This window comes from Cryptomeria japonica, chromosome 1, assembly GCF_030272615.1.
Source record: "Cryptomeria japonica chromosome 1, Sugi_1.0, whole genome shotgun sequence".
NCBI lineage: Eukaryota > Viridiplantae > Streptophyta > Pinopsida > Cupressales > Cupressaceae > Cryptomeria > Cryptomeria japonica.
Window position 1 is genome coordinate 89,318,220 of NC_081405.1, and position 27,748 is coordinate 89,345,967.

Here is a 27,748-nt window from a genome sequence, read left to right on the forward strand (position 1 = left end):
AAAGAGGAAAACTGTCAAATCATTTTACCAAAGTTGCTTCCCATGGCCTGTCTCGACCTTTCACTTCCAAGCTTTCTGACGCATCAACTTTCTTTTCTAAAAGCAAGTTAACCACTGGAAATTTAATGGAATTTTATTTATAAGGTGTGTCCACATTCCTTTCCCCTTCTCCAAAATATTCAAATTTTATTCCATACCAAAATATAATTTGATTTAATTTAATTAATAATTATTTGAAAAAATTGTGTCAACATTCCTTTCCTGATCTCTAAGTACCATTCTTTATCAAAAGAGATTGTAAATTTATGTATTTTTTATTTTAATGAACTTATTATATTTATAGTTATTTGGTTTACAAAATGCTCCCACATTCCTTTTCCATTCCCCAAAATATCTTCATGTTACTCCTTATGAAAAGAGATTGTGATTTTAAGTATATTTGATTTAATTAATAATTATTTTAGTAAAAGTTGTTCAAATATTATTTTCCTATTCCCAAAACACGCCATTTTTATTTCATATGAAAAGAGAATGTCATTTAATGTACATTTGATGTAACCTAACTTATTATATTACTTTTACTATTTGATCTAATTAATAAATAAAAGGTGTGTCAACATTATTTTGCACCTCCATAAAATATTCAGATGTTATTCTCAAAAGCATTTAAATGTTATTTCATATAGAGAATGTGGTTTCATGTATACTTGTTTTAATCAAAGTTAAGAAATTAATGATTATTTCATTTACTTAATAATCAATTTAGTAAGGTTGTGCCAACATTCGTTTTTCATTCTCAAAAAATAGAAAGTTCTATTATTCCATATGAAAATAAAAATTAATGTTATGTGTATATGATTTAAATGAACTTATGACATTAATGACCATTTTATTTGATTAATACCTATTTTAGTAAAAGGTATTTGCACTTTCCTTTCTCATTCTTCACTTATGAAAGGAGAATGTGATTTTATGTAAATGTGATTTAATTGATATTATAACATCAATGACCATTGGATTTGATAAATTATTTCAATAAAATTTAACATTCTTTTTCCATTTCCCAAAACATTTAGATATTATTATTTCTCAAGAAAGTTTGTGATTGTATGCACTTTTGATTTAATTGAACTTGAGGTATTAAAGATCGTTTGATTTATAAGATGTGTCTATATTCCTTTCCCATTCCCCAAAATATTAAAATATTATTCCATATGGAAAGATAATGTGATTTTATGTGGATGATCATATTAATGACTATTTAATTTAATTAATAAATTATTTCAAGAAAAGTTGTGTCAACATTCTTTTCCCATTCACTAAAACATTCAAATGTTATTCTTTACCAAGAAAAATTCTGATTTTATGTGATATTATTCCTTTTCCAATGTCCTCACAACCTATGCCGAAATGGGAGATTTAGAACAAGTTATGCACTCACTTCCCCTTTATCTCGTGCTTCATTCACAACCTTTTGAAATCTCTCACAGGGTGATAGGGAAGCATGCACCTTCCCTTTCACTGATAGCCTACGACTATCTTTCCTTGGTTATCTTGTGCTTCATTCACGACCTTTTGAAATCTCTCATAGGGTGGTAGGGAAGCATGCACCTTCCCTTTCACTGATAGCCTATGTGGGTCTTTCCTTGCGGGATGGCGAGGAGAGCCTTCCCTCTCCTACCTTGATAGTGTTGTGTTATTGGGCCCCTCACAAGTCTCATACCATCTTATCAACATGAAATCAAACATCAGCATTTAAAATGGTGTTTCCAAACACTCAAGTTCTATCGATAACACTTTTCCTCGATACTGAACAGTCTTATCGGAAAGATCTCATCCGACATAAAAGTGACTTCGATTACCAAAAGCTTAAGTTCTATCGATAACACTTTTGCATGATGCTAAATAGTCTTAGACTTCTCTTATCGAACAACAATATCACACTGAAATCCATAGGTCATCGCTAAGACAATTCAATGTCTTATCAAACTCACTGCATCTCCAACTGTGTGTAAAAGACGAAGGATATTCCATCGCCTTTGGAGCTGGTTGACAACAAGATAGTTTTCCACACCAATCTGATCACTATAGAAACCACATGCCATCTGATCGAGATTTCAACTAGTAAGTTTGAGACACCCATTCTCAACAAATATTTTGGATAATAGGAAAGGAATGTGAACACCCCTTATAAATCAAACGATCATTAATACCTTAAGTTCAATTAAATCAAAATTACATACAATCATAATCTTTCTTGATAAAGAATAATATCCAAATCTTTTGAAAAATGAGAAGAGAATGTTGACATAATTTTTTTTGAAATAATTATTTATCAAATGCAATGGTCATTAATGTTATAATGCCAATTAAATCGTATTTATATAAAATCACATTCTCCTTCCATATGGACTAACACTTAGAATATTTTGAAGAATGGGAAAGGAAAGTGCACACACCTTTTACTAAAATAAGTATTAATTAAATGAAATAGTCATTAATGTCATAAATTTATTTAAAGTATATACAAATAAAATCAATTTATATTTTCATATGAAACAATAGTTGTATTTCTTAGAGAATGGAAAAGGAATGTTGGCACAACGTTACTAAAAAAAAATATCATGAAAAAACATTTTTGAAAGCTTCTCTGCAACTGTAATGGCGGGACCTTGACTTCCCTCCCATTTTCTGTGCTCGGTCCCTTGCCATTTCCTTGGGATCTTGTGTTTTATCCCTCCTTGAGGGTGTAGTTAGCAATGTTTAAGGTTGGGGATGGGACCCAACCGGGCTCCCATACTTTTGACCCACGTGTTGGTTCCCCTCTTCTTGAAGACCCTCTGGTGGCAGATTCATCCTGTCGCCCCTCTGCTCCTCAATACTGTCATGATATCTTTACAAAACTTGAATTGGGGACTTATGCATATAAACTAAAAGGTGAAAGTCCTACAAAAATGGTAAATATACTAGAAGGCCCATCTCTCTTGACTACGTGCATTGTTAGTGAAAATAAAGTTGAAGTACCAGATGTTTTTGTCAACAAAGCTATTGCTAAACTAAGCCTATCCTTGGTGGGGAATTTTGAGTCTTTTTGACCAGCTCTGGAACTGGTCTAACTGGATGTTGAAAGGGAGTGTCTCATCCAGTGCCATGGCCAATGGATTGTTCCTCTTTAGCTTCACATTTAATCAAGTTGACTTGGCTCATGTTCTCACAGAGGGTCATTGGGTCTTTGGATCCTTGAAATACCTCTTGTTGTGTAAATAGAAACCAAACCTCGACCCTTGATCTAATCCGGGTGCTATGGCTCTATCCTAGATTGCCCTGCCAGGACTTCCTTTGGAATTTTGAAACATTGAGATTCTTAAAGGGATTGCAAACTCATTTGGTACATATCTGGCTATTGATAGTATAACATAAAGTAAATCCAGGCTCCTATTTGCATGTGTCTGTGTTAATGTGGCAATCCATACGATCTTACCCACCATAATTACTCTGTAGTCTAGACTTGGGTCTTGGGTTAAATAGATAGAATATGAGAATGTGAAAGTCTTCTATCAAAAATATGGAAGATATGGTCATCTGAGCTCGACATGTAAAAGGAACATATACAAGAAACATCAGCTGATCACTAACTCTGAGAAAATTCATCAGATGGAGAACACAAATAAGGAGGAACCACCTCATGCTAATAATGATTCAAAGGGAGACTCCTCGCTAGGCAAAGACCCTCAAAAAGTGGTAGCTCCCTTGAGAGAGGTGATTGTGTCTACTTTGTACAAAGATAAGAAGAAGAGTGTGGATGACCTTTTGGCTTCAACCTCTGGTGTTGAGTTTCTTGTGGTGGGTCCATCCCTTCCTCTCTCCTTTGAGGAACCCCTGAGATTGAATCCCCCAGCTGCTAATGAGGTTGTCATTGATTTGAACCAATCAGAATGCAAGGAACATAGTAAAAAAGAAGGAAAGAAAAATGAAACTTTATCCAAGGAAAATGTTCCCCCCGTCTCATCTGACTTAAGTTTGGAAGCGAGGAATACATTGATGGTGACTCCCAAGAAAAATTTCTATGGTGGTTTTGGTATGCCGGGTTTTTCTGCTTTTCCTCCACAAACCAAGACAAAACTCTAGTTTGAGGAGGATGAACAAGACAAGGGATGGGAACAAGTGCCTATCAAGAAGAAGAAGAAGAAAGCTGATTGTGGGGGGGGGGGGGGGGGGGCAACATTAAAACAGGTCAACCAACTAACAAAGACTCTAGACAGAAGGAAGTGGAATAGGGGGTAGCAATAGGAAAGCAATCAACCTTGGATGGAATCCTAGAAAACAAGAAAAAGAGGAATTAACCCAAAGTTGATGGGATTATCTCCTATTCAGGTGATTAGGGTTCTTAAGACTTATATTTACATGATTATCATTTCTTGGAATGTTAGGGGCCTTAATAGCCCCTTAAAACAACATATGCTCAAATGTAAGTTATTGGAATAGAACTGGATATTCTTAAGATTTAGGAAACTAAGATGAATAAGGATAATTTTCAAAAAGCCATTAAATCTTTCTAGCCCTCAGATCATTTTTTGAATAGCGGCTTTGAAGTTTCCTGGGGGGGAATCACTACCCTCTGGAACCCCAACTTGTTTAAAGGAACTTTAGTTTCTTTTGAAAGGAACTCCCTTATTGTCAAAATGAGAAACATTAAGTAAAATTTATAATGGCTTCTGGTTAATGTTTATGCCACAAATTTCCACAATACCAGGGCCAACTTATGGAGATCCATAAATTTACAAATTGAAAATAGAGCTGATGAGTTATGGATGATTTTTGGAGACTTCAAGTCCCCCCTCTACCCCTCATAGAAAGCTGGTGGAAATGAAGACTTCTCGGATAGTATGAATGAGCTGGCTGATTTCATCACCTCCTTTGGCCTCTTGGACATCCCTCTCAATGGATCTAAATTTACCTAGATAAACAAAAGACAAGGGGACCATTCGATTCAGGTGAGACTTGATAGAGTGTTGATCTCTTCCAATTGGAACTGCCTTGATTCCTTCTATCTTTGGTCATCTCCTCGCTCAAGATTCGACCACAATGCTATCCTCTTAAGTTTGGATGATCTTGGGATTAGAAAGCCATACCTTTTCAGATATGAATTGATGTGGGCTCAACATAAAGATTTTAGAGGGCTAGTTGAATAACGATGGACCACTCCTATTGCAGGCACATCGATGTTTAAAATTACCCAAAAACTTAATATCTTTAAAGAAAGAGTCAAGGGTTGGATAGGTATTCCTTTGATAATATATTTGAGCAAAAGAACATAATTAATGAACTACCAACCATCCAAACTAAAATGAAAGAACAACAGTATTCAGAGAAGGGCTCTAAGGAGGAATTGGATCTGAGAAATCAGTGGCTTATTCTCAACAGAAAAGAAGAACTGTTCTGGAAACATAAATCAAGGGTCTAGTGGCTAAAGGAAGGGGATAAGAATATGATTTTTTTTCCATCAATCCACTCTGAAAAATACAAGCTGAAATAAAGTAAGATATCTTCTAAGAGAAGATGGAACCAAGGTGGAGGATGAAGAGGATATGTCAGCCCTTTTCATTGACTCTTTTAAACCTAGTTAGCTTTTGATTCATGGGGCAAATCAGGATATGAACAACATGTTGGATGTAATAGGTCTAGCATTATTGAGGATTCGGATCTCCTGGACCTCAATAAAAGACTTACCATGCAGGAGGTGAAGATTGCTCTTTTCTTCTTCTCTCCTAATAAGGCCCTTGACCCTAATGGATTTCCGCTTGCCTTTTTTCAAGACTTTTGGGATATCATTGGGAGTGACAAATTTAATGCTATCAAAGACTTCTTCAGAATAGGTAACCTCCTTAAAAAACTAAATGCTACCTTTGTTTCTTTAATTCCAAAGAATGACAATACTGTCTCCACCAGGGATTTTAGGCCTATCAATTTGTGTAATACTGTTTACAAAATTATATCCAAAACCATGGTCAATAGAATAAAACCTCTGCTTGATAAAATGATCTCCAAGAACCAGAAAGGTTTTGTGGAAGGAAGACACATTTTAGATGCTGTCATGGTGGCCAATGAGCTGGCTCACTCCGTGGATAGCAACAAGAAACCTTTGATGGCTTTAAAACTGGATATTTCTAAAGCCTATGATAGAGTGTCCTGAGAATTTCTCCTTGAAGTCCTTAAGAAATATGGGTTTAAGGGTAGATTCTTAGATTTGATTGAGCAATGTGGTTGCACCCCTAAGTTCTCGATCCTCCTTAATGGTTGCCCCAAGGGCTACTTTTCTTGCGGCAAAGGGCTAAGATAGGGTGACCCCGTCTCCCCCTACCTTTTCATCATTATTGCTGAAGTACTAGGGAGAAATATTGAAAAGCTTAGATGTGAGGGTGCTCTAAAAGTTTTTAAATATTCTTCATCCATAAACCCTACCACCCATCAACAATTTATTGATGATACCATCATCTTTGGTGAAGCTTTTGTCTCTGAGGCAAAGAAATGGAAAAATACCTTGGACATATATGCTATCATCGTAGGCCAACACATAAACTTTGTTAAGATAAAACTATTTATTTAAATGTCAACCCCACCCTCCAAGCAAAAATATCCTCCATTCTTGGTTTCCAAATTGCCAACCTCCTAGACTCTTATCTCAGGTTTCCCCTTGTCTCCAAACGTCCTAATCTGAATTTCTGGAATGGGTTGCTTGAGAGATTTCAAAAGAAGTTCGCTGGCTGGAAAGGGAACCTTCCTAGCTTGGCAAGCAAGATACAACTTGTTATTCAAGATACCTGGGGTGATTGCTAAAACAATTGAAAGGATCCAAAGGAGGTTCCTATGTTCAGGTATGGAAGAAAAAAGTAGACTTTCCTTGGTCTCTTGGGATAAAGTGTGTAGACCCTAGAATTGTGGTGGATTGGGCATAAGAAAGATCAAAACTTTTAATAAAGCTCTTATTTCTAAAATAGGTTGGCAATTAACATAGGAACAAAAAGGCCGGACTAACATTTTGAAAGCCAAATACTTCTCGAGTAACAATGGGAAAAAATTCATCAATCAAGAGGAGCTACCCATGGGTTCGACCATTTGGAATAATGTGGCTAAAACCAGACACGACATCAAAAGAAATGACAAGATAATTATAGGAAATGGAAGAAAGAATGAGTTCTGGAAAGACACTTGGATGCTTGGATAGTCTCTGGATTCCCTCCCACACTTGAAGAATATCAAGAAGTTCCTAAGCTGTCATTGGGGGCAAAGGTGCATGATTTCATAACTTGGAATAGGGGATATGCTTCCTAGATTAATTTGAGCAGAATTGTTTCCTCTAGACCGGATGTTCAGCCCACCACTAGAAGGCTAATCTTGAAGCAAACAATGAACCTCACTACCATGGTTCTTATTTGTTCTCTTTACACTACTAGTGGGGAGGATGAATGGATATGGAAAAGGAACGTGTCAGGGAATTTCACTATTAAGTCCTCTTACCACCTTTTGGAGGAAAATAATGACAAAGATTTAATATGGAAGGCCATTTGGATCAACTGACTAATCCCAAAAATTATCTATTTTTGGTGGGTGACCGCTCATGATCAAATTCTTACTATTGACAACCTAAACAAAAGGGGGTTTTCTCTGGTCAATAGGTGTGAACTCTGTTATATGGACTTGGAAAGCATTGAACATATTTTTTTACATTTCAGCTTTGCTCGGGATATATGGGAAGAAATGTGAAAGAAGGTTAACATTAATTGGGTGCAACTTAATTCTTTCAAAGATTTTCTTGAGGCGTGGAATTTATCCCCTTACTCTCACCTGATTGCCAAGAGTATGTGGCATCAAACTCCTCCCTTTCTTACTTTGAACATCTGGAAAGAATGAAACAACATGATATTCAGAGAAGAGAAGAGAAGCAACAAAATCCTAGCCACCATCATTATACAACAGATTAAGGAAAATATTAATGCAAAATCTACTGGTTTCTCCAAAATCGTACCCTCTTCTGGATCTCCGACTAAATCAGGTTTGTAGAATTTGACACAACTTTTCAAATGTTAATTGGCAAAGAATGATCTTGAGAAATTCCTGTTTATGGCAACTTCCTAAAATGGGATTGATTAAGTGTAACTTTGATGGTTGTTCTAAAGGCAATCTTGGGATCTCGAGGGTAGAAGGATTAATTCATGATCATAAAGGGTTCTTGTTAGTTGGGTTTGGCTTAGGTATGGGGACAACTACTAACAATAAGGTGAAAGCTTGGGTGGCCTAGATGGGTCTTCAGAGGCTATATGATTTCACTAGAAGGAATGCAATTTTGGAAGGAGATTCCAAACTCATTATTAACTACCTCAATAATGTCATCTCTCCTCTGTGGGATATCAGAGAGATAGTTGGTAAATGTAAATGGCTGGTGGAATTGTTTGAAGACATCAAAATACAACATGTGTACATAGAAGGCAATAGGTCGGCTGGCCTCATTTCCAATCAAAGTCTTCATATGCCAGACTGGCAGGTCTTCAAGTTTGAGAACATCTCTAGAGAGCTGAAGGAAATCCTCACACATGAAAGAGGAATCATAAAAAAGAAGGCAGGAAGTGGGACTACTGAGTTGTTGGAATGAGATCTTTTAATTTGTTTTATACCCGTGCTCTCAAAGATTTTGATTTGTCCGTTGGGTCCACACAGGTGGAGGGCTTACATGGTGATGACTCAATGCCTAGACGATTGGAGTCTCTTCTATAGCTGGATAGCCTACGTGGCTAATGACCAAGGTAGGAAAATTATCAATAAAAGCATGATGGTGATGGATGATGACTATGCTTGGATTTGGGAAGATAAGGTATTAATTAGAAGGGCCATGAAAAGGACTAATTTTTTCTTTTCTACAAACATGAAAAGAAGTCATTTTTACATTGCCTTTACGTGAAATGATTACCCAGGTGTCACACATGCGAGAAATATCATTTGAGTGATATCAGGAAAGGCATCTTTAAATTCATCCCATCCAAAAGAAGCCACAGTTCTCAATTTGTTGCCTTCTGCTCGGTCGCTTTCATAGAGTCAGGTATAGTTCTACTCTTTCCCGTATCAAGATGGGGGGCCCTCTAAAATGTAATGAACTGAGTAACTGTGTGGAATTGAGGGATAACAAAGAGCTATGGGAGATCTTTCAAATGGTGGTTTTCACTCCTTTTTTCCTGGCCATGAAGGGCTACAATAAGGAGCTCTCAGCTAGGGTTTGCAATTCTTGGCAGAATGGTGTGGTTACAGTTGGAAGAATCACCTTTACTGTGTCACCGGAGTACATTGTGGAGGTGACAAGCTTACAAAATTAAGGAGAGAAAGTTGAGAAGAAGAGCGCTAGAGATTATAGAGGTTAGATTAAGAAATTCTTTGAGAAAGGTAAAAAATGGGTTCCATTTCAAAACATGTATGATCGTTTGGCCCTTCCCAAGCCTTTCCCTTTGATCAGTTATCATGTAATGAAATATTTTACCTTAGAGGGCCGTTATCCTATTGTCCATGGCTACCATTTCCCCATTATGAACCATATAAGACACCATGTTAAAATCAATATGTCGTTATTTCTGTTTTCGTCTTTTAGTGCCTATATTCAAAATGGGGCGAACCCACCTTTACACCAGGGTTTAATTTAGATAATGTATAAATATGCAATGGACCATACCCCCACCATGAGTTGTATTGCTTAGGCCTCTGGTAGTGAGGGCAGCTGCAAGAAAACCTCTAAAAAACCACCAGTTTAACCTTTGAGAAACCTAAGGACGCTCCTAACACCTCTTGTCTAGTTAAAAACAAAGGTAAAAGCCCTATTGTGACCCTGGAAAATAATTCCCTTGAGCTATCCTTATTGGACTTAACCCCTGGCAAGAGGAAAATTGAAACACCAAGAAACACCCTAAGAAAAGCGAAGAGGTTTGGTAGTGAGTCAGTGGGAAAATGAATTACCATTGACCTAGAGATACAAAATTTTGAAGATGAAGGTACGAAGAGAATGGAGAAGGAAAAAATTGAGAGAAGCTCAGGGGAAAGAAGGTCTGTTAGGCTCCGAAATCAAGAGAGGAAAAGGCCCATCAAGAGTGAAGAAAACAGAACTAATACTAGCCTTTATGAAATTTATGATTTGGCAGATGAGGAAGATTCTAAGGATAATTCTAAGGACGAAGATGTCTAGGTGGAGGAAGAGGAACTGACTAAAAGCCCCAATGAGGACCCGAAAGAGGAAGAGGAAGGAGAAGAAGAGAACAACAAGTCACAAAGCGAGCATGAGTCTCCTTTCAAAAACCCCAATAGTGTTGGCATTACAGTAAGAAAGATTGTTGATATTCAATAAGGATATTGAAAAGGTTGTTGAAGATTATTGAAGATTGTTGCCTTTCTTGTGATTTGCTTAGGCTGCACTGTTTTGTCGGGTAAGTTCATTCGAGACTCTCTCTCTCAAAAGGTCCCTGAAATCCTTTCAGAAACTGTTGATGAGCCAAGCCATGCATCATTGATTCGAGACTCTCTCTCTCAAAAGGTTCCTGAAATCCTTTCAGAAAATGTTGATGAGCCAAGCCATGCATCATTGATTCGAGACTCTCTCTCTCAAAAGGTTCTTGAAATCCTTTCAGAAAATGTTGATGAGCCAAGCCATGCATCATTGATTCGAGACTCTCCCTCAAAACATTCCTGAAATCCTTTCAGAAAATGTGGAAGAGCCAAGCCATGCATCATTATATGACACTGAAAATAAGGTGGTTAAATCATGGACTGTAGCTTTTGCTTTCAAGGCACAGTACAAGTTAGTCACTACAGCTTTTGTTCCAGCAATCGGAAGTGTTGTGACGATTTGTGTTGCACTGATGGGCGCGAAAGTGAGACGGCTTTGGCATCATGGTAATAACGTGGGCTTGACATTCTATGTTCAGTGTGCTTTTGTCATAATAGGATGGATCGTCATTGTTTACAGATGGTTTAACATGTTGTTTTCTCATCAATTTTCAACAAATAAGATGCTTTCTGATGTCAAACGCTTTACAGATCGCTCATTTACAGTGCTCTCTATTTCTATCATAAATGTATTCGAGCGTATACCCTTCCCTATTGTAAGAGCAGTAGTGACTATAGCACATATTGTCAGTAAGGTATTAGTGTCAGTTTATCACATAAGCTACTTTTGTTGGGGTTTGTCGGCTTGTTTGGTCTCTCTTTGGGATTGTCTGGTGAAGCTAAATGAGAGGAAAAATGAGGGGTTGGCAGCGACAGATAAGGGTGGAGAAGAGCAGTCTGATAAAATTTTGAGGCAAATGGTGGTAAGTCGAACGATAAAATATGATCGTGAGAAGAAACTTAATGTAACATCTTATGAGCCAATAGAGGGTCTCATGAAAAGAGCTTATAAAACATCCTATGAGCCAATAAAGGATCGCTTGAAAAAAGCTGAAGAAGAAATAGGGAACTGCACAGAATTGCAGAGAGCAATCAAGAGTAGCAAGAACGTCGCAAGGTTTGAAAACAAGCGGCTGTGGAAGATGAGAGCAGTGGCTATAATCGAGATCATGGTGTTGTTAAGAAAGAATGGTTGTGAAATGGATATTGTGGATAGTAAAATTAAAGCATATAAGCAAGCTGTGGATCTGCTGGAATTTCTTGACTGCCCCGAGAATTTAACCATTGACTATATGAATCTATTTGGGACGTGCAACTTTGGAGCAGCTGCGGCAAGTTTAGCGGCTGACTACTACATGCTTAAGATAAAAAGATCACCCAAAGTCAAGGATGATAAGATGCTCTCAGAACCCTCCACTGAAAGATTTAAAGATGTCCGTCAAACACTTGAGAAGTATAGAGAAAGTCCAGCAAGCTCCAATGAAACAACTACATAATTATTTCAATTTGCGGAAAGGCTTGCTCAAAGAATTTGGCAAAATTCAACTTATCTGGGAAAAATTCGAAAACTGTCTCGCTTTGAATGGGGCAGACAATGATAGTATTGCTCTGTTATGGGAGTTCTGTAATTGGCTGCGGTTCTAGACTGTGGGCGAATGGCTGGCTGGACGACTCTTGCCTGTGGCTAAATGGATGTGGGGATGCCTCTCCTCTGTGGCTAAATGACTGTGGGGATGCCTCTCGTCTGTGGCTAAACGGCTGTGGGGGTGGCTCTCGCCTGTGGCTAAATGGTTGTGGGGGTGGCTCTCGCCTGTGGCTAAATGTGAAACCGACCTTGTGCTTATCTGTATGATCTTCCCTGGGATTCTCGTTGTGTTTGTTGTGTTCTTTGTGTTCGTATAAACTATCAGTGTGGTATTCTATGTATGCATCATTTCATTCATTTATCCATTTACCTTTATATTCATGTACCTCCACTCTTGCAGGAATGCTTATGCAATACCCATTACGGATCAATCAAAAACCCTCTGCTTGCAGGATGTTTCCAGTTATATCTTAGAGCCTGAGCCTAAAAGTATGTATGAATTGAAAGAGAGGGTAATTGTGTGCTTCGATGATCTTCTTGCTAGCTGTGTCCAAGCAATACCCGAAGTGTTGGTAGAATACTCCAACCAGTGGGCCAGAGAATTAGAGGAAGAGAAGATAAGTAAAGCGCTTGAGGTAGCAGCAAAGGTTACCCAACTGAAGAAAATGATCGACCAAACAGAAAAGGATGAAAGGAATAGTGAAGATATTGAGGTGAAGACAGGGTAAAACTGACGAAGAGGGTGCAGCAAAACCTACTCAAGCTGAAAGGGATTATGATAGTAAACCTGAAATTCAGATCAAGGAGGAGGGTCAAAGATTCCGAGGATCGACTTGTGCTCAACGAATGTGTCAAGGTGCAGATTTATCAGTTTTCCATGATTGAACTGAGATATAGTAAGTGTTATTTCCATTTAAGATTAGTATGGGTCATGTCAAGTCAAGATAAAGTCTTATAGTCCAAGTCAAGTTATTGCTCAAATTACAAGTCATTGGTATAGCATGCGAAGTCTGTATTGTCTACACCTAGAATTTGATGGTCACTCTTATTTGTTATATGACAATTTTATGATGGTTTGATGATAAAAGATATTTTATTTGATGGTTTTGAAATTTTTTTTTCTGTTAAAAAGATTATTTAATTTATGAATTTATTTGTAGTTTCATTTATAAGAAAGTAGAAGATTAAAATATATGATTTTTGTTGTGGTTTCTTCTTATCTAACAATTAGAAAATCTCAACATTTAAAGATATAAGAACAAAAACACAATCAAGAAAATGATTTTTCCCTTGCTAATGCAATGTTTATGCAACTAACATGATTATCCCATTTTAAGGTTTCATACTAAACCATGGATGGTGTGTGTAAAACATAAAAATCCATGTTATGTCTATTGTTTTTTGTTGTGGTCTCTCCTTATCTAACCATTACAAAATCCCAACACTCAAAGATACAAGAATAGAAAACACAATCAAGAAAATGATTTTCCTTTGCTAATTCAATGCTTATGCAACTAGCATTATCCAATTTTTAAGAGCTCATACTAAACCATGGATGATGTTTCTAAACTAAAAATTAGATAAAAATGATAAAAACTAGTACTATGTTTCTAAATTTATATTTAAAAGTTGTGGAATTTGGCTTTACACTTACCAATTGCATTTACGATGATGTTATTCCATGAGATGATATTTCTGAATCACTATGTAAAATAGTTCACATGCCTTGTCTTTGCTTCCATGTCTACCTGGATAGTTAGACATGCCTTTGTCTATGCTCCAACATTTTGGATACATGGGCCGTTACACATGCATCGCACAGGTTTCCACATTTTGGAAGCATGTTGCCTAAGTAATTACAACCACAGCATTGACAAAATTCTTTTATATTTTACCTACCATTTATGATAAAAATCAATCTTCTACTATGCTTTGATGGATGTTCAAACCCTACTCCAAAGCTTCCATTTTGGAATAGGTAGGGAGGATTGCTTGAATGTTTCAACAACCTTTTTAATAAATCCATTTTGTGCATATCCTAAGATCATGGGATTCCATGAGATAATCTATTTGAGGAATTCTGTCAAACGGTTTATGTGCCTTGTCTATTCTTCCACATTTTGCATGTGTCTACTAGAGCATTTCCAACTATAATATCTGAGAAAAAATCTTTTTTCATTATGTCCATGCCATGTTCCAAAGTTCCCATTTTGGCATAGGCAAGGAGGATGCTGGAAAAGGTTTTGAAATTTTGCTTTACAACACAATTGCATTTTCTTGAAAGTTTCTAAAGCTTTTTTTAGCTATTCCATTGTGTGCATATCCTACAACCATTGCAGTCCATGTGAGCACATTTCATAGAGGCATGCCACCAAACAGTCCAAGTGCATTTCATCTAGACTCCTACCTGTAATAGATAACAAAGCATTAAGTATAAGCTAGAAAATTTCTGCTAGAATACAAACATGATGTAAATGTTAGAGAAAAATTATAACCTGCTTAAAAACCAATTAAAAATTACATGACTTTCGAATTGTAAATGATGCTTATCTCTTTTTTTCAAAAAAACATCATCGAAACCCATGACCTACTTCTGTATTTTATAGAGATTAAGGCACACCCTGCCTTTGTTGAGCAGAGTGGGAGATTAAAGATTTGCCCATACCATCCTTTTAAAGTAGCTTCTCATGAATGCAACCTGCTATGAACATTACACCTGCTAAAAAACCAAGTAAAAATTGCAACCATGAAAATCATCTCTGCAAAGCTCAACCAATAGAAGAAGATTCAACTACTTGGACAAATAAAAGAGAGCCCCATTATAAAATCTCAAAAGAACTAGCTCAACCAGTTGAGAAGGAATCCATCACTCCATCTAAAAGGGAGTCCATGACCATCTTGAAAACCAAAAAAACCAGCTCAACCAAAAAGAAGAGAAATTTTGAGGGCTCCTCCATTAAACCTCCTAAACCTCACCCCAAAGAGAAGGCAGATTTGATGACCCTGATTGCCTCTGGATGCAAAGGAATGGTCCTCAAACTTTCTTCAATGTCACTTATGGTCTTCCCCTATTCATTCAACTTACCCATCATTTTATCCCGCGTGCACAAAAAATTATAAGGCTTAATACTTACAACAATTCAAAAATAAAATTGCTACAACATAACAAGATGTAGCACACATTGTTCTGGTTTTGATGGATGTCAATGCCCTATTCCAAAGCTCCCATTTTGGCATAGGCAGGGAGGATGCTGGCAAAGTTTGTGGCATTTAGCTTTACCGCCCCGATTGCATTTGTTTGAAAATTTCAAAAGCTTTTTCAGCAAATCCAATGTGTGCATATCCTGCAATCATTGCAACCCATGACCACATTTCTTAGAAGCATGTTCTGAAACAGTCCAAGTGCCTTATCTGTTCTTCATGCATGGCTACCAAGGTGGTTGCGACTATAAAATCAAAAAAAAATTTCCTGTTCAAAGCTCCCATTTTCGCACAGGCTCCATGCCTAGGTTGTGGAATTTGGTTTGACACTTGCCAATTGCATTTGCTTGAAAGTTTCTAAAACCTTTTCAACAAAACCACTTATCATGTAGTCAAGGTATCTCATGTGAACACATTTCTTTGCCACATTATTTTAGAGAGTTCATGTGCCTTGTGTATGCTAATGCTGCTTGTCAAAGCTGAGTGTGTTGGTTAAGCCCGATCGACAATGCTGTGTGTTTTTAAGGTATTTAGAGTGTCTGTAACCTTATTATGATTTACCGAGTCCTTTATGTTCAAAACAAATTTGTTAACTTAAGGTAATTTATTTGAACATTGTAGGTGGAGAAATCATGAAATGAAATAAACATTAGAAATGATTTCATAATACTAGCTTATTCTTTAAGTTCTTAGGCATATCTATCTCTTTTGTAAGAGTTGACTTTCCTAAATATCATATGTTCTTTGAAATTTATAAATATAATTTCTTAAGTAAAGTAAAAGGACAAGAATATAAGTACTTGGGTTATTTGGTTAAGTTTGAAAAAAATAAAAAAATGTCATCTGAAAAGTTTTCTTACATTTAATCTTTCAGATGATTTTGAAGGTTGTATTAATTTGGAAATATTTAATGTTTAATTTAAGAAGATTATGCAAAATTTAGTGATGTTTAAGAAGATTATGTGAAATTTAGTGATACTATTTTGAATACATCAATAATAAAAATAGATTTTTGAATATATTATTTTAACATTATGTTTACCTTAATATTTACCTTGATGTTGAGATTATTACTACTACTAATCTCTTGTGAATAATAAACCTTGATTGAAACTTGGTTGGATGAAACATGTCCCAAACCTAGTTGCTAAAATCTCCTTCTTAATAATCATTGAGAGGGGGAGTAGTTTTATTTTCTTTCAAGTGTACTATTGCTTGATGTGAAATGATTTAGAATGCTAATTTCTAGATTGAGAATCAAATATGGGTAAATAGAGAAGAATAGATTTCCACTCTAGATCTATCTACTGACAAATAGTTTACAAGATTCTTTGTCCAAAGTTTTACAATGACTTGTTAATACTATGATTGCGTTTCTTTCTCTCTTCCATATCATGATATTAAGACAAATTTTTCTTGTATATGAAATTGTAGGTTAGATATATTATTCTACACTAGATTCCATCCCACTCAATAGTTCTAGATTGCTAGGTACCTTGTGCAATGTTGGGAGATCTTCCATTGAAGAGAACTGGGGGATCTTAGGCTTTGTGGTTGAGAAAAATAGTACTTAGATCACGTCCTCATCTCATGGATACATATAAAGGAAGGATTAGTGGTGCCTAGAGACTTCAATATCTTATAGTATCGTTATTTATTGATGTAATAGACTTTATGGTTTCAATTATTGTAACATTTTCCTCATGATGAGCTAAACTATGTATATAAATATGATATTATGCTTTTGTTTCATTATATGAATGAGATATATTGAGAAAACTATGGAAATTATGTTTTATATTCGCCTACATCTTTATAGTTTGATGAATTAAATGTATTTTGTTTCAAAATTTCTAAAAAATATAAATTGTCAAAAAAGGTTAATTTATGAATTATAAATTATGTATCTTTAATTTATCTTTAAGGAAGTAAAAGATTGATAGATATAGGTTTTGATTTGGTCTCTCCTTATCTAACCATTAGAAAATCCCAAATTTCAATGATATAACAATAGAAAAAACATAATATTACTCCAAACATGGCAATGAGCGGGAATGGAAGTGGGTGAGGTTTGGGGGTTAGGGCTTCAACCGAAGAAGATTTTATAGAGGATGCAAATGAAGAGGATGGTGAAAGCTTTAGGGTTGAAGTTGGTGTGGATTGCTCTTTCTTTGAGCTAGATTTGTTCAATTGGGGTGTCTATTCTTAATTGGTCTTCCAACTGCTCTATCTGGGCGCCTTCTCTTTGGTTGCCTTTAGAGTTGTTGTTTTGGCTTGGGGAGTTGGGAATTTTCAGATGGGGTCTCGTTGGTGCTTCTCCCTTTCTCCTGGATGGTTTCAATTATCTTTTTTGTGGGGAGTTTCCAGATGGGCTATCTGTCCCTAGCTATGGTCATGGGTTTGGGCGTCACTATTATGGCGGGGTCTGCTCTATTTTTTGCCCCTGGAGCCATGGTTTGTTTCTATTTTTTGGGGCTTGGTGGGATTTAGGGGATCTTGCTAAAGATTCTCAAGGTATTTTTTCTCTTATCTTCGGGGGGTTGGGTGAAAGTTGTTCCTACCCTGATTGGGAGATTGTCTCGTTGGTTTACTTGAGGGCTCATCTTGATGTCCCAACTTTTCCTATACCATTGCGATGGATTTTAGGTGGTTTATTTGTTCCCTATTTCTCCTTGCACTTCCATGCTTATCTTTCTCATTTGGGAGAGGTTTCTCTAAGGATGGGGTCTGGTTTTTTTTGGTTATATCTCTTGACTCCTTCATGTATCTATGGTGAGGGTTTTGTCATTCCTCTTCATCTTGTTTCTTTGGCTTGGATCTTTATGCTTCAAGTTCGACATCTTTGGGTTACTCTATTTTTTCCTATAGAGGTGGTCCTATCTTCTATCAAGGGGGAGATGGATGTGGTTGGAGTTGACCCTTCTCCTATTGAGCTGGAGTTGGATGCTATTTTATATGCCTAGAAATATTGTCGAGGGTTGATGAAGTCCTAACTCGTGGTTGTAAGGGTGCTGATGATGGCTTTTGTGCTGAATACTTCCCTTTATCTCCTATTGAGGTGGAGATCTAGAAGGTAAGTTGTTTTTAGTGGTTTTCATTCTCAAGGATAAGGTTGTGCGAGCCTTCACAAAAGCCATATTTTTAGTTGTGGGAGCTCTACCTCTTAAGGTGAAGATATTTCTTGGGGACGATGCTGAAGGCTACCTTTCTCCTATTGAGGTGGAGTTGGGTGTTGCGTTTGATGTTGGAAGGTTGTGGTGGGAGGCTGATGGTACCCTTTTTGGTGACTGTATGAGAATAGTGGATGGTCTTTTAAATGTTTTATCTCCTTTATCAACTATTGAGGTGGTGATCTTGGAGGGTTTAATGTGCTTAACTTTTCTTAGTCTCAAGATCAAGATATGTATATATACATGTATACATGTATATACATATGTGTATATATATATATATATATATATATATATATATATATATATATATATATATATATATATATATATATATATATATATATATATATATATATATATATATATATATATATTGGAATTATTATTACAATCCAAAGTTTCTAACTTTATATTAAAAAATATTCAAGATAATCTTGTTAAAAATAAAATAATTATAATTTATCTCTGAAGATATTCTAAATTAATATGTATTTTTGTAATAAATGTTTCAAAATGTTATTCATTTTTTTGTAATTAAATAGTTGGAAGGTCAAACTCCCATTATATTAAAATAAAAGTTTAAATGTTTAATTGAGTCCAAGAAGTTTAACATAAGCCATGAACTATGATAAAATCCCAGAAAATGTTGGACTCAAACAACTAAAGACTAAGACTATCCAAGCCAAAAAGATCCAACAAATAAAAAAGGGATCAATAACCAGCCTAAGCCAAATTTTCCTAAAACCATAGCCTAAAAGAAGAAGCATAGTGTAAAGGGGAAAATTTGATTTGGCAATTTGCAACATAGAAGGTGAAATCACCAAATCAATATTTGCTTGATGTGGGAGATTTCCTTTACATTTAAAAGAGGGGAGGAATCCACTAGATTCAATCACAAATTAGATAGGGACTAAATACTAAGTGGATTGATAGATTATGATGTGTTTTTTCCTCTTTTCTAAGTTGAAATGATGATTTAGGATTAAGTGCTGAAATTAAAGATACAATTGAGAAAATACTGAGCTACAGATGCGGGATTTAGTTGTGTACTTGGATCTGAGAAATATGATTTGATTCAGATCTGCACTGCGAAAATGCCCCCAAAAATAAAGGACCATAGCATTACCTCTTGGTCCTCTAAATTTTCCACATGTTGAAAAGGGTTGTTCCGTCTCTATGTCTAAAGCTTATTTCCAGAAGTACAACTGTGCACCCGTTTTCTACATACAAAAAGAAAGGGAAATAGGTTGGGAATAGGGGCATGCCTTTGTTCAAACCCCAGTTTTGGAATTAACATGAAATTGAGATAAATAAAAATGAAATGATTGAAAGAAAATGTTCTCCTTTTGAGGGAGATGCTAAATTATGACTAAAAATGAAATGATTATACCTCTTTGTGAAGTTTTGCTTGCCTCCACATGGAAATATGGTTTCATGAAATGGGATGTTGATCCCCGCTTCAATGCTTGATCCTTGACTTTATTTCTTCTCCAAGGCTTGAAGGAAGATTGAAGATGCTCAATTTCTCTTGAATGCTTGATTGCTTGAGTGCTTGATGGATGCTTGATCTCTTGTGTATTCATTTGGTTATCAAATGAGAGGGAAAATCCTATTTATATACTAGCATTGCAAATTAATTGGATAATTTTCTAACATAGGCTAGCACTGAGAGGAGAATCCCACTTAAACTTGAATTGAGAAAAACGGTTTAAAGAGGCCCCAAAATGAGGTGGACCTGGGTGCTATGCCTTGTTCTTGCCCTATTTTGGGGCTAGGATCAAGTGTAGAAAAAGTGCAAAGTCAAAATATTTGATGTTTGTGATGTGTATGAGCATAACCAGGTCTTCAATGAGGCCAAGGGGCACAAAAACTAAGGTGAAGACAAAAATGCAGTCGAAAATTGCAAGGGGTGCAATTTTAGGATGCTACACATAGACAAAGAAATTTCTTCAAAAAACTTGAAATCCATTGAGTGGCCCAAGAAGAAGACCCTTAATCTTCATCAGCGACCTCCCTAAAAAGGATGCCCTCAGCTTGAATGGTTCTTTCAAGTTCCTCCAAATGAATGTAGGATTTAATCCATTTAGGGTCTTCATTTGTCTCCATGTTCATCCAACTCTAAAGAAGTTCCTAGGCTCTTGTTTTCACATGTCTGTTGTCTTGATATTATTCTTCATTGTCAAGTAGAACCATGGGGAATTTGGGGATGTCCACAAACATCTTATAGAAATCTTTAGGGATAGGAATTCGCTTGATCCCATCAATATTCATTAGAACATCGTCAATACCACCCATCGTCAATACCACCCAGAACTTGCCCTTTGAAAAGTCTAATGCAAAGCATTGTTGCTTTCCCTTTATTCAAACCCATGTCCAAAGCTATTGCTAAAAACATAGAAGAAATATTAGTATTCACCATGTATTTGTGGCTAGTCATCAATAAATCATCACCTATAACGGTCTTCACGACATGGAGGATAAGTGGATGGTCATATCGCATAATGACCTTCAATCGTTTACTGCCAATCTCTTTGAGGAAAGCCATCTGTCTTTTTGTAGATGTAAAGTGGATAAAAGTATCCATCACCCAAAATAATGACCAACGATCCTACAATAAAAATCCACCTCATAGAATTATTCATAAGGGTAAGTGCACCAAGATGGTGAACAAAAAGGGGGGTATAAGTGACCACTTGTTTTTCTTCTTCTGAAAAATAGGTAAACCTGAACTTCAAAGAGATATTTGAAGGTCATGCACTAAAAACTAGGAGGTGAGAAAATAGTAAGAATTGTAGTGCTCTGAATCTAGTTTCTAAACTACTAAAGTTTTTAAAAATTGGATAAGATTAAGAGGGTCTAACCTCTCGCACATGTAAATATATTTAAGATTTTTTCATTAAAACATAACATATATGTTTTCAAGAGCTACACAAAATATATAGTTAGCTTTAGTATTTTGTAAAACCATTTTGTAAGACGATAGGTAAGAGTGAGATCTAGGAGTTGTGTATTTTTTGTAATTTTCCGTTGAGTATTTTTTTTTAATAATTTATTGAAGTGACCGCATTCTAAAAATTTGGTACCTGTTCGTCCATTGGGCATAACTTGCATCAAAATAATAAAAAATACAAACTTATTTTTTACAAGTGTATAGAATCTAGTGTAGAATAATAATATGTAATTTATTTTAAATTTAGTCAAGTATATCAAAAGTTATTAAAAAAATGGTAGACATATGTCTGTGAGGATTGTTAAGGCACTGGTTAAGAAAATTAAAGTTTACTATGCTAATGTTATCCAAAAATAGAAAAAATTATATGGTCAGAAAATTGAGAAGACGTGTGAGATTATGGTGGTAGTTTTAGAGATACCCACTTGATCATTTGTAAACCTGATGATGACGAAGTCAAAAAATCATGTTGGAAGATGAAAAAAATGTGTAAAGGGACAAAAATGGAGGGGGGGGGGGGGGAATGGGCTTGCAAACCTTGGGGTCATTTCCAACCCCTCTTATCAAGCCAAAACCTGCACGGGTTTTGAAAAACAAAAAATACTATTCACAGTTATCCATAACCTGCACAAGTTTTGAAAAACAAAAAGTACTATTCATAGTTCTACATAACTAAAACCATTATTTTGTGTTTCAAAAAACCCATACGGGTTATGAAGAAATAATAATGCATGCTTGTAAACTTAGCATTTACTACACATGTATAGACATACATATATAATATGTGTTTATGTATGTATATATGCGGGTGAAGTGAGATGGTGATGCCCAAATGTTGTTGAGAATTCACAGTTCTACATAACCCATTATTTTGTTTTTCAAAATCCATGTGGGTTATGAAGACATAATAATGTATGCTTGTAAAATTAGCATTTACTACACATATGTATAGACATACATATATAATATGTGTTTATGTATGTATAAATGCATATCTATAGTTATATATACATATATTTATATAGATACATGTATATATGTTTGTATACATGCATGTCTCTCTTATTTGCCTCTCTCTCGTCTTCCTTCCCCCATCACTGTCTTTGTCTATTTTGAGCCTTAATTATCCTCCTCGAGTTCTATCTCATCTCTCTCCCCCCCACACTTCTCTCTTTGTTGGGTCTCTCACCCTTTTCTCCTTCTCGTTGTCTCTCTACCTCATGTCTCTCACCCTCTCCTCCTCTCTCTCTCTCTCTCTCTCTCTCTCTCTCTCTCTCTCTCTCTCTCTCTCTCTCTCTCTCTCTCTCTCTCTCTCTCTCTCTTCTCTTTCTTTCCCTATCTCTCTCCCTCTCTTCCTATCCCCTTCTCTCTGTCTCTAACTCTCTCCCTCCCCATCTCCTTATCCTATTCTCTCTCTCTCTCTCTCTCTCTCTCTCTCTCTCTCTCTCTCTCTCTCTCCACTTCCTATTTGGTTCCTAGTTCTACATAACCCGTACATGTTATGCATAACTAAGGCCAAAAATTCTAGTTTTGCATAACCCGTAGGTTTCTAAAAAATATAATGTTCCTCAAAACCTTTTAATTTTTTATTATAAAATATAATGTTCCTCAAAAGCCGTCTGATTTTTCAGGAACTTTGTGTTTTTTTAATTGTTTTTAGCTAGCATGTTTTTGAATTTCCAGAACACACACATGTTATGAAAAATTCATTTTTTTTTGCATGTGGTCACTTTTCTGTTCACCATCTTGGTACACTTAACCATAATATTTCCAAAAAGGTCAACTCTTCCTAATTTAGAAGAAAAAATTGGAAACCCTTCCAAACCCAAATTGATAGTTCAGATTTTAATGTCTAGCACTCCAATGATGGATTGGAAAAGACTTGTCATTATGAATTTAACACCTATAAGGAAAAAAACCCCCAAAAAATCACTTCACATCACCAAGAATTAAATGTTTGTCCTCTTCATGTCCTCTCTAAAACATTCAAAATTTCATGGCATCAGGCCCAATACCAAAATATATAATTGTTTAGAAAACAAATTTTGTTAATTTGCCATCACTTATTAAGTTGACAATAGGGATTTCACATGGATTAAGATTCTTTAATTTCTGCATTTAAGTTCTCAAATGAAATGGCCTGAGATACCAACTTGTTCGCCATCTTTTATAATATTTCACCAAATTTAAAATAAATTTCATGCTTCCCTTATTAGCGAAGGATCACCCTGATGAGATTTTCCATTAAGGATCTAGGATTTTGAGACATGCAATAGTCCTACATAATCCTACCAAAATATTTGACTATATAGATCTTATGCCATACGTATCATACTCCATCCATCAGATTTGGTATCATTGTTATAATTTAAAATTCAAACTTAAAATTAGTTCAAATTACTATTCCAAGTGAAAAGACCTGTCAACTGCTTGAAAATAAGGAAATTCCATCACCATTGCATCCAACTCATCAACCAAAGAGGCTAAAAAATAAAATATGTCATTTATCAATAAACCTCAACAAATCCAAAAGACAATTCCACCATGTCAATCAACCACCTTCCAATAGGCAACTTACATACTCCACTTTAGCATCAATCTCAACTTTAATTTATCTCCCACTTTCAGATGCATGCTTGGCTAGATTGTCTGCCCTTTCATTCATTTCCTTATAGATGTTGCTTATTTTAAAATCTTCACATTTATTAATTGATTCTTTAATCGGGTGAATCCAGTGCACTAACATCCAATTGGGTGTTTGATTCATTCTAATAGTGTTAATTTCTATCATTGAATCTCCTTCTAAGTGAATTTTCTTGGCTCCAATCTCTATCCCCATTTGCAAACCAAGAATTGAATCTCTAATTTCTGTCATATTGTTGGTAGTTTTCCCTAGGGCCATGGATAATTTTTGCAATCATCTTGTCATTCTTATCCTTAGCAATGCATCCCATAACACCTAGACTTGGATTGCCTTTGGCCAACCTATTAGAATTTATTTTGATCCACCCAAATTCTAGGGCTTTCCTTTCAATTTTCATTTTAGAGGAAAGGGGGGTGACTAACCAACCTAGCCCCATTAATAGGGGGAACCACAAGCAAATGAAATTATTTAAGCATTTCCTCATCCCAATGGGAGAACAAATTATTCTTAATTGGTTGGTTCCTAGGTATTGCATTCCCTAATTCTATAATTTGGTCTTCAATCTTCCAGTAGAGCAACTCCACCATCATCTCTTTATCCTAGAAGATTCTATAGTTTCTCTCTTTCCAAATTTATCAAACAAAGGTAGAGGGAATTATCTTCTAGAAACTCTCAAAGGTGCCCTTTCTTTGTATAGTAGGCTAAATATTAAACCATTCCAACAAAATTTGATGAAAAGGGCATTAGAAATTTAGTTTAGTTAGAAAAAAGTTCCAACATTTACGAGCATACGAGCAACCCGATAACAAGTGATCCACTGATTCAATCTCTTCTTTGCATAGTATACATCTCCCAGCCCCATAAATTCCCATTTTCCTTATTCGATCTTGTGTAAGTATTTTCCATTGGATGGCAAGCCTAAAAAACACCCCAACTTTTGAAAGACAATATTTATTCTACAATAGTTTGGATGGCCACCAATATTTAATTATAGTTGCCTCCTTAATTTGATAACCAAAATTTACTTTATAAGTTTCAGATTTAGGCCAACACCATCTTACCATATCCTCCAATTTAGTAGTCATAAAAATCTCATCCTTCAAAAGTGCCATTAATTCTCTTTTTGATATCTTGGGGCATTGATATCTTCTAAGGATCTCCATTTCCGTTGAGATTTATCATCCTAATGAATAATCAAGCTTTAGTTACTTACTTTGGCTCCCCCAAAATACAAAGCCTCCTTCTTAAGATCCCCAGCATTAAGGTAGGCATCAATAATGTCATGGTTATCCCACGAGTTGGTACAAAAATAGGCTCTTTAATCATTTCCAAGATCCCAAGTTACATGTTTCGAGATAATATCTCTACATTATAAAATATAATTCCAAATTGCAGATCCTCGTGGGGGCTTCCTTATTGTTAGAACATGCATGGAGTCATTAGAGTCCAAGTATTTTCTTCTCATGTATCTAATCCATTTTTTTTTATCTTCATTAGCATATGTGCTCCACACTAATTTAACTCCCATTACTAGATTCATCACAACAAGTTGTCTTATTCTTGAACCCCCAACTATTTTCAGAGTACAAACCTTTTTTCAAGAAACTAATGGGAATTTAGTTTGGTCAGCCATACCACTCCAAAAGAATCTTCTCATAATCCTATTAATTTCTTCACCCACCGTTGATGGGAGTTTTAAGTAAGACATCGAATAAACTGGAATTGTAGGAAACACTATTTTAATCAATAATTTACCAACAGAAGAAATCCATTTACCTTTCCAAGTTCCCATTCATTTTGAGTAGATATTCATGAGATTTTCCAAATATGCTTTCTTACATTAATGCATGTGAATAATGGAGCTCTTAGGAATATCCCTAGGAAATTAACTACCTTTAAATTTAAAATTCTAGCTAACACCGGGTTTCAAGGCTATGTTAAGTGTTTAGAATAAAGGACTTTTGATTTCTTCCAATTAATTTGATGTGAAGCTTGGTAATATCTATCCAGAGAACTCTTAATGCTTTTTTCTTTCATTCTACTATCTTGCCCAAATAAAATTGTATTATTAACAATTTTTTATGAGTCTTTGTTTCCATCCCCTTTGCAAAATTCATCCAAAACCATTTCCTAGTTGACCTTAGGAAGTTGATATATTTTCCCAAAGATTCTACCATAATGATAAAAAAGTAAGGGAGAAAGAGGATCTCCTTCTCTAATGGCTCTAGAGGATAAAGAAAACCATGAGCTACCCCATTTAGTAGGACTAGGAATTTAGGGGTAGAGATACAACTATTTAAAATAAAATAAGTTAAATTAAATTAAAATAAAATAAACTTAAATCACAATCTCTCTCTATATAAAATGACATTTGAATGTTTTGGGGAATGGGAAAGGAATATTTGCAGACAGATTACTACAAATCAAATGTATATATTGTGACATTCTCTCTTCGTAAATAATAATATTTAAGTATTTAAAAATAGGAAATGAATGCTAGCATAAATTTTGATAGAGGTGGAGGCTAGCATAATTCTATTGCTATGTTAGAGGCGGAGGCTAAAGCCTCTAGTTGGGTGGAGGATGAGAAGGAGTAGAGGGCTTGGATGGTATTGGGGAACTTGTTGGGATGATTGAGAAATGGGAAGAATTGGACAACTCTGTTAAGGAGTTCATAGAGAGTCAAACCAAGAACAATAAAGACTTGGTTGATATGGTGGAGGCTTTGTAGGAAAACCATGATAAAATGAGGACTATGGAGAGCATGTTTTTATCAAAATAATGAGATTATAGAGAACTCAACCAAGAACATGAAATACTTGGTTGATATGGTGGAGGCTTTGTAGGAAAACCAAGATAAAATGAGGACTATGGAGAGCATGTTTTATCAAAATAGTGAAATTCTAGAGAACTTTGATTCTTTTCATGACATTCAATATGGAATCAAGAGGAGGTGGGCCAAGAAAAGAAGACACCTAGAGTGTTCAACCACAATGAGGCTTGAAGCATCTACTTCAAGGGTGAAAGCCATGTAGGACACCCAAGTTGTTTCCTCTAGGAAAGATTCCTCTTAAAAACTCATTGTGCTGGAGAAAGGTAAATATATTTTCTTGTAAAGGAAGTTGGAGTTCTCTCCCACCCGATAAGCCATTAATTCATGCTTTCAGTGGGAGAGTGTTGTTATTTGTTTGTTGCTTTTGTTTGTTTTTGTAAATCCGTTAAAATAGTTAGTAGTAAGGATTAGTCATCAACGTAAATAAAAACCATTTTAAATAAATATCAAAGAAGAATATTAGCATATAAAAAAAATAGGAGAATACATGAAATGCACTTCCCTTATCATGCTCCTATGCAATTTGGTTCTTCCTTGTCCTCCTCTTCATCACCCTGATGCTTCGAGATTGGCAAATGAAGGTTTGGAAAGATTGACAAAGTTGAATGTGGATTGCTCTCACAATCACATAACATAATATTGTATGTATAATGACTTGGGCATGATGAGGGTTCTATGATAATAGATTCTGCACTCAAGAGGGCAACATGATGGATGCAATGATTATGGATATGCAACCAAAAGGGCAACATAAGGTTATGCTAAAAAATGGATAACTTGATAAGAGATAAGGGTTCAATTTATAGAGTTCAAGGCTTGGAAAATGACTGTCAAGATCAAAAGTTGATCAATGGTTGATATTGGATAAGAGAGCAAGGTGTTCTCACACATGTGTGAGCACATCTTGGGAAGAACAACTATCCTAGGAAAAAGGTAAAGATTT

At 35.7% G+C, this 27,748-nt stretch overlaps 1 protein-coding gene across 1 annotated transcript; it reads left to right on the forward strand.

The window, feature by feature from the left end:
• The first annotated feature begins 6,727 nt into the window (after positions 1 to 6,727).
• LOC131041958 (uncharacterized) lies at positions 6,728 to 13,053 on the forward strand. The gene is made up of 3 exons (XM_059208317.1): positions 6,728 to 6,875; positions 10,735 to 12,265; positions 12,405 to 13,053. Exons 1-2 carry the CDS (start codon positions 6,728 to 6,730, stop codon positions 11,913 to 11,915), a joined length of 1,329 nt encoding a protein of 442 aa, XP_059064300.1. The 3' UTR covers positions 11,916 to 12,265; positions 12,405 to 13,053.
• The last annotated feature ends 14,695 nt before the right edge of the window (positions 13,054 to 27,748 follow it).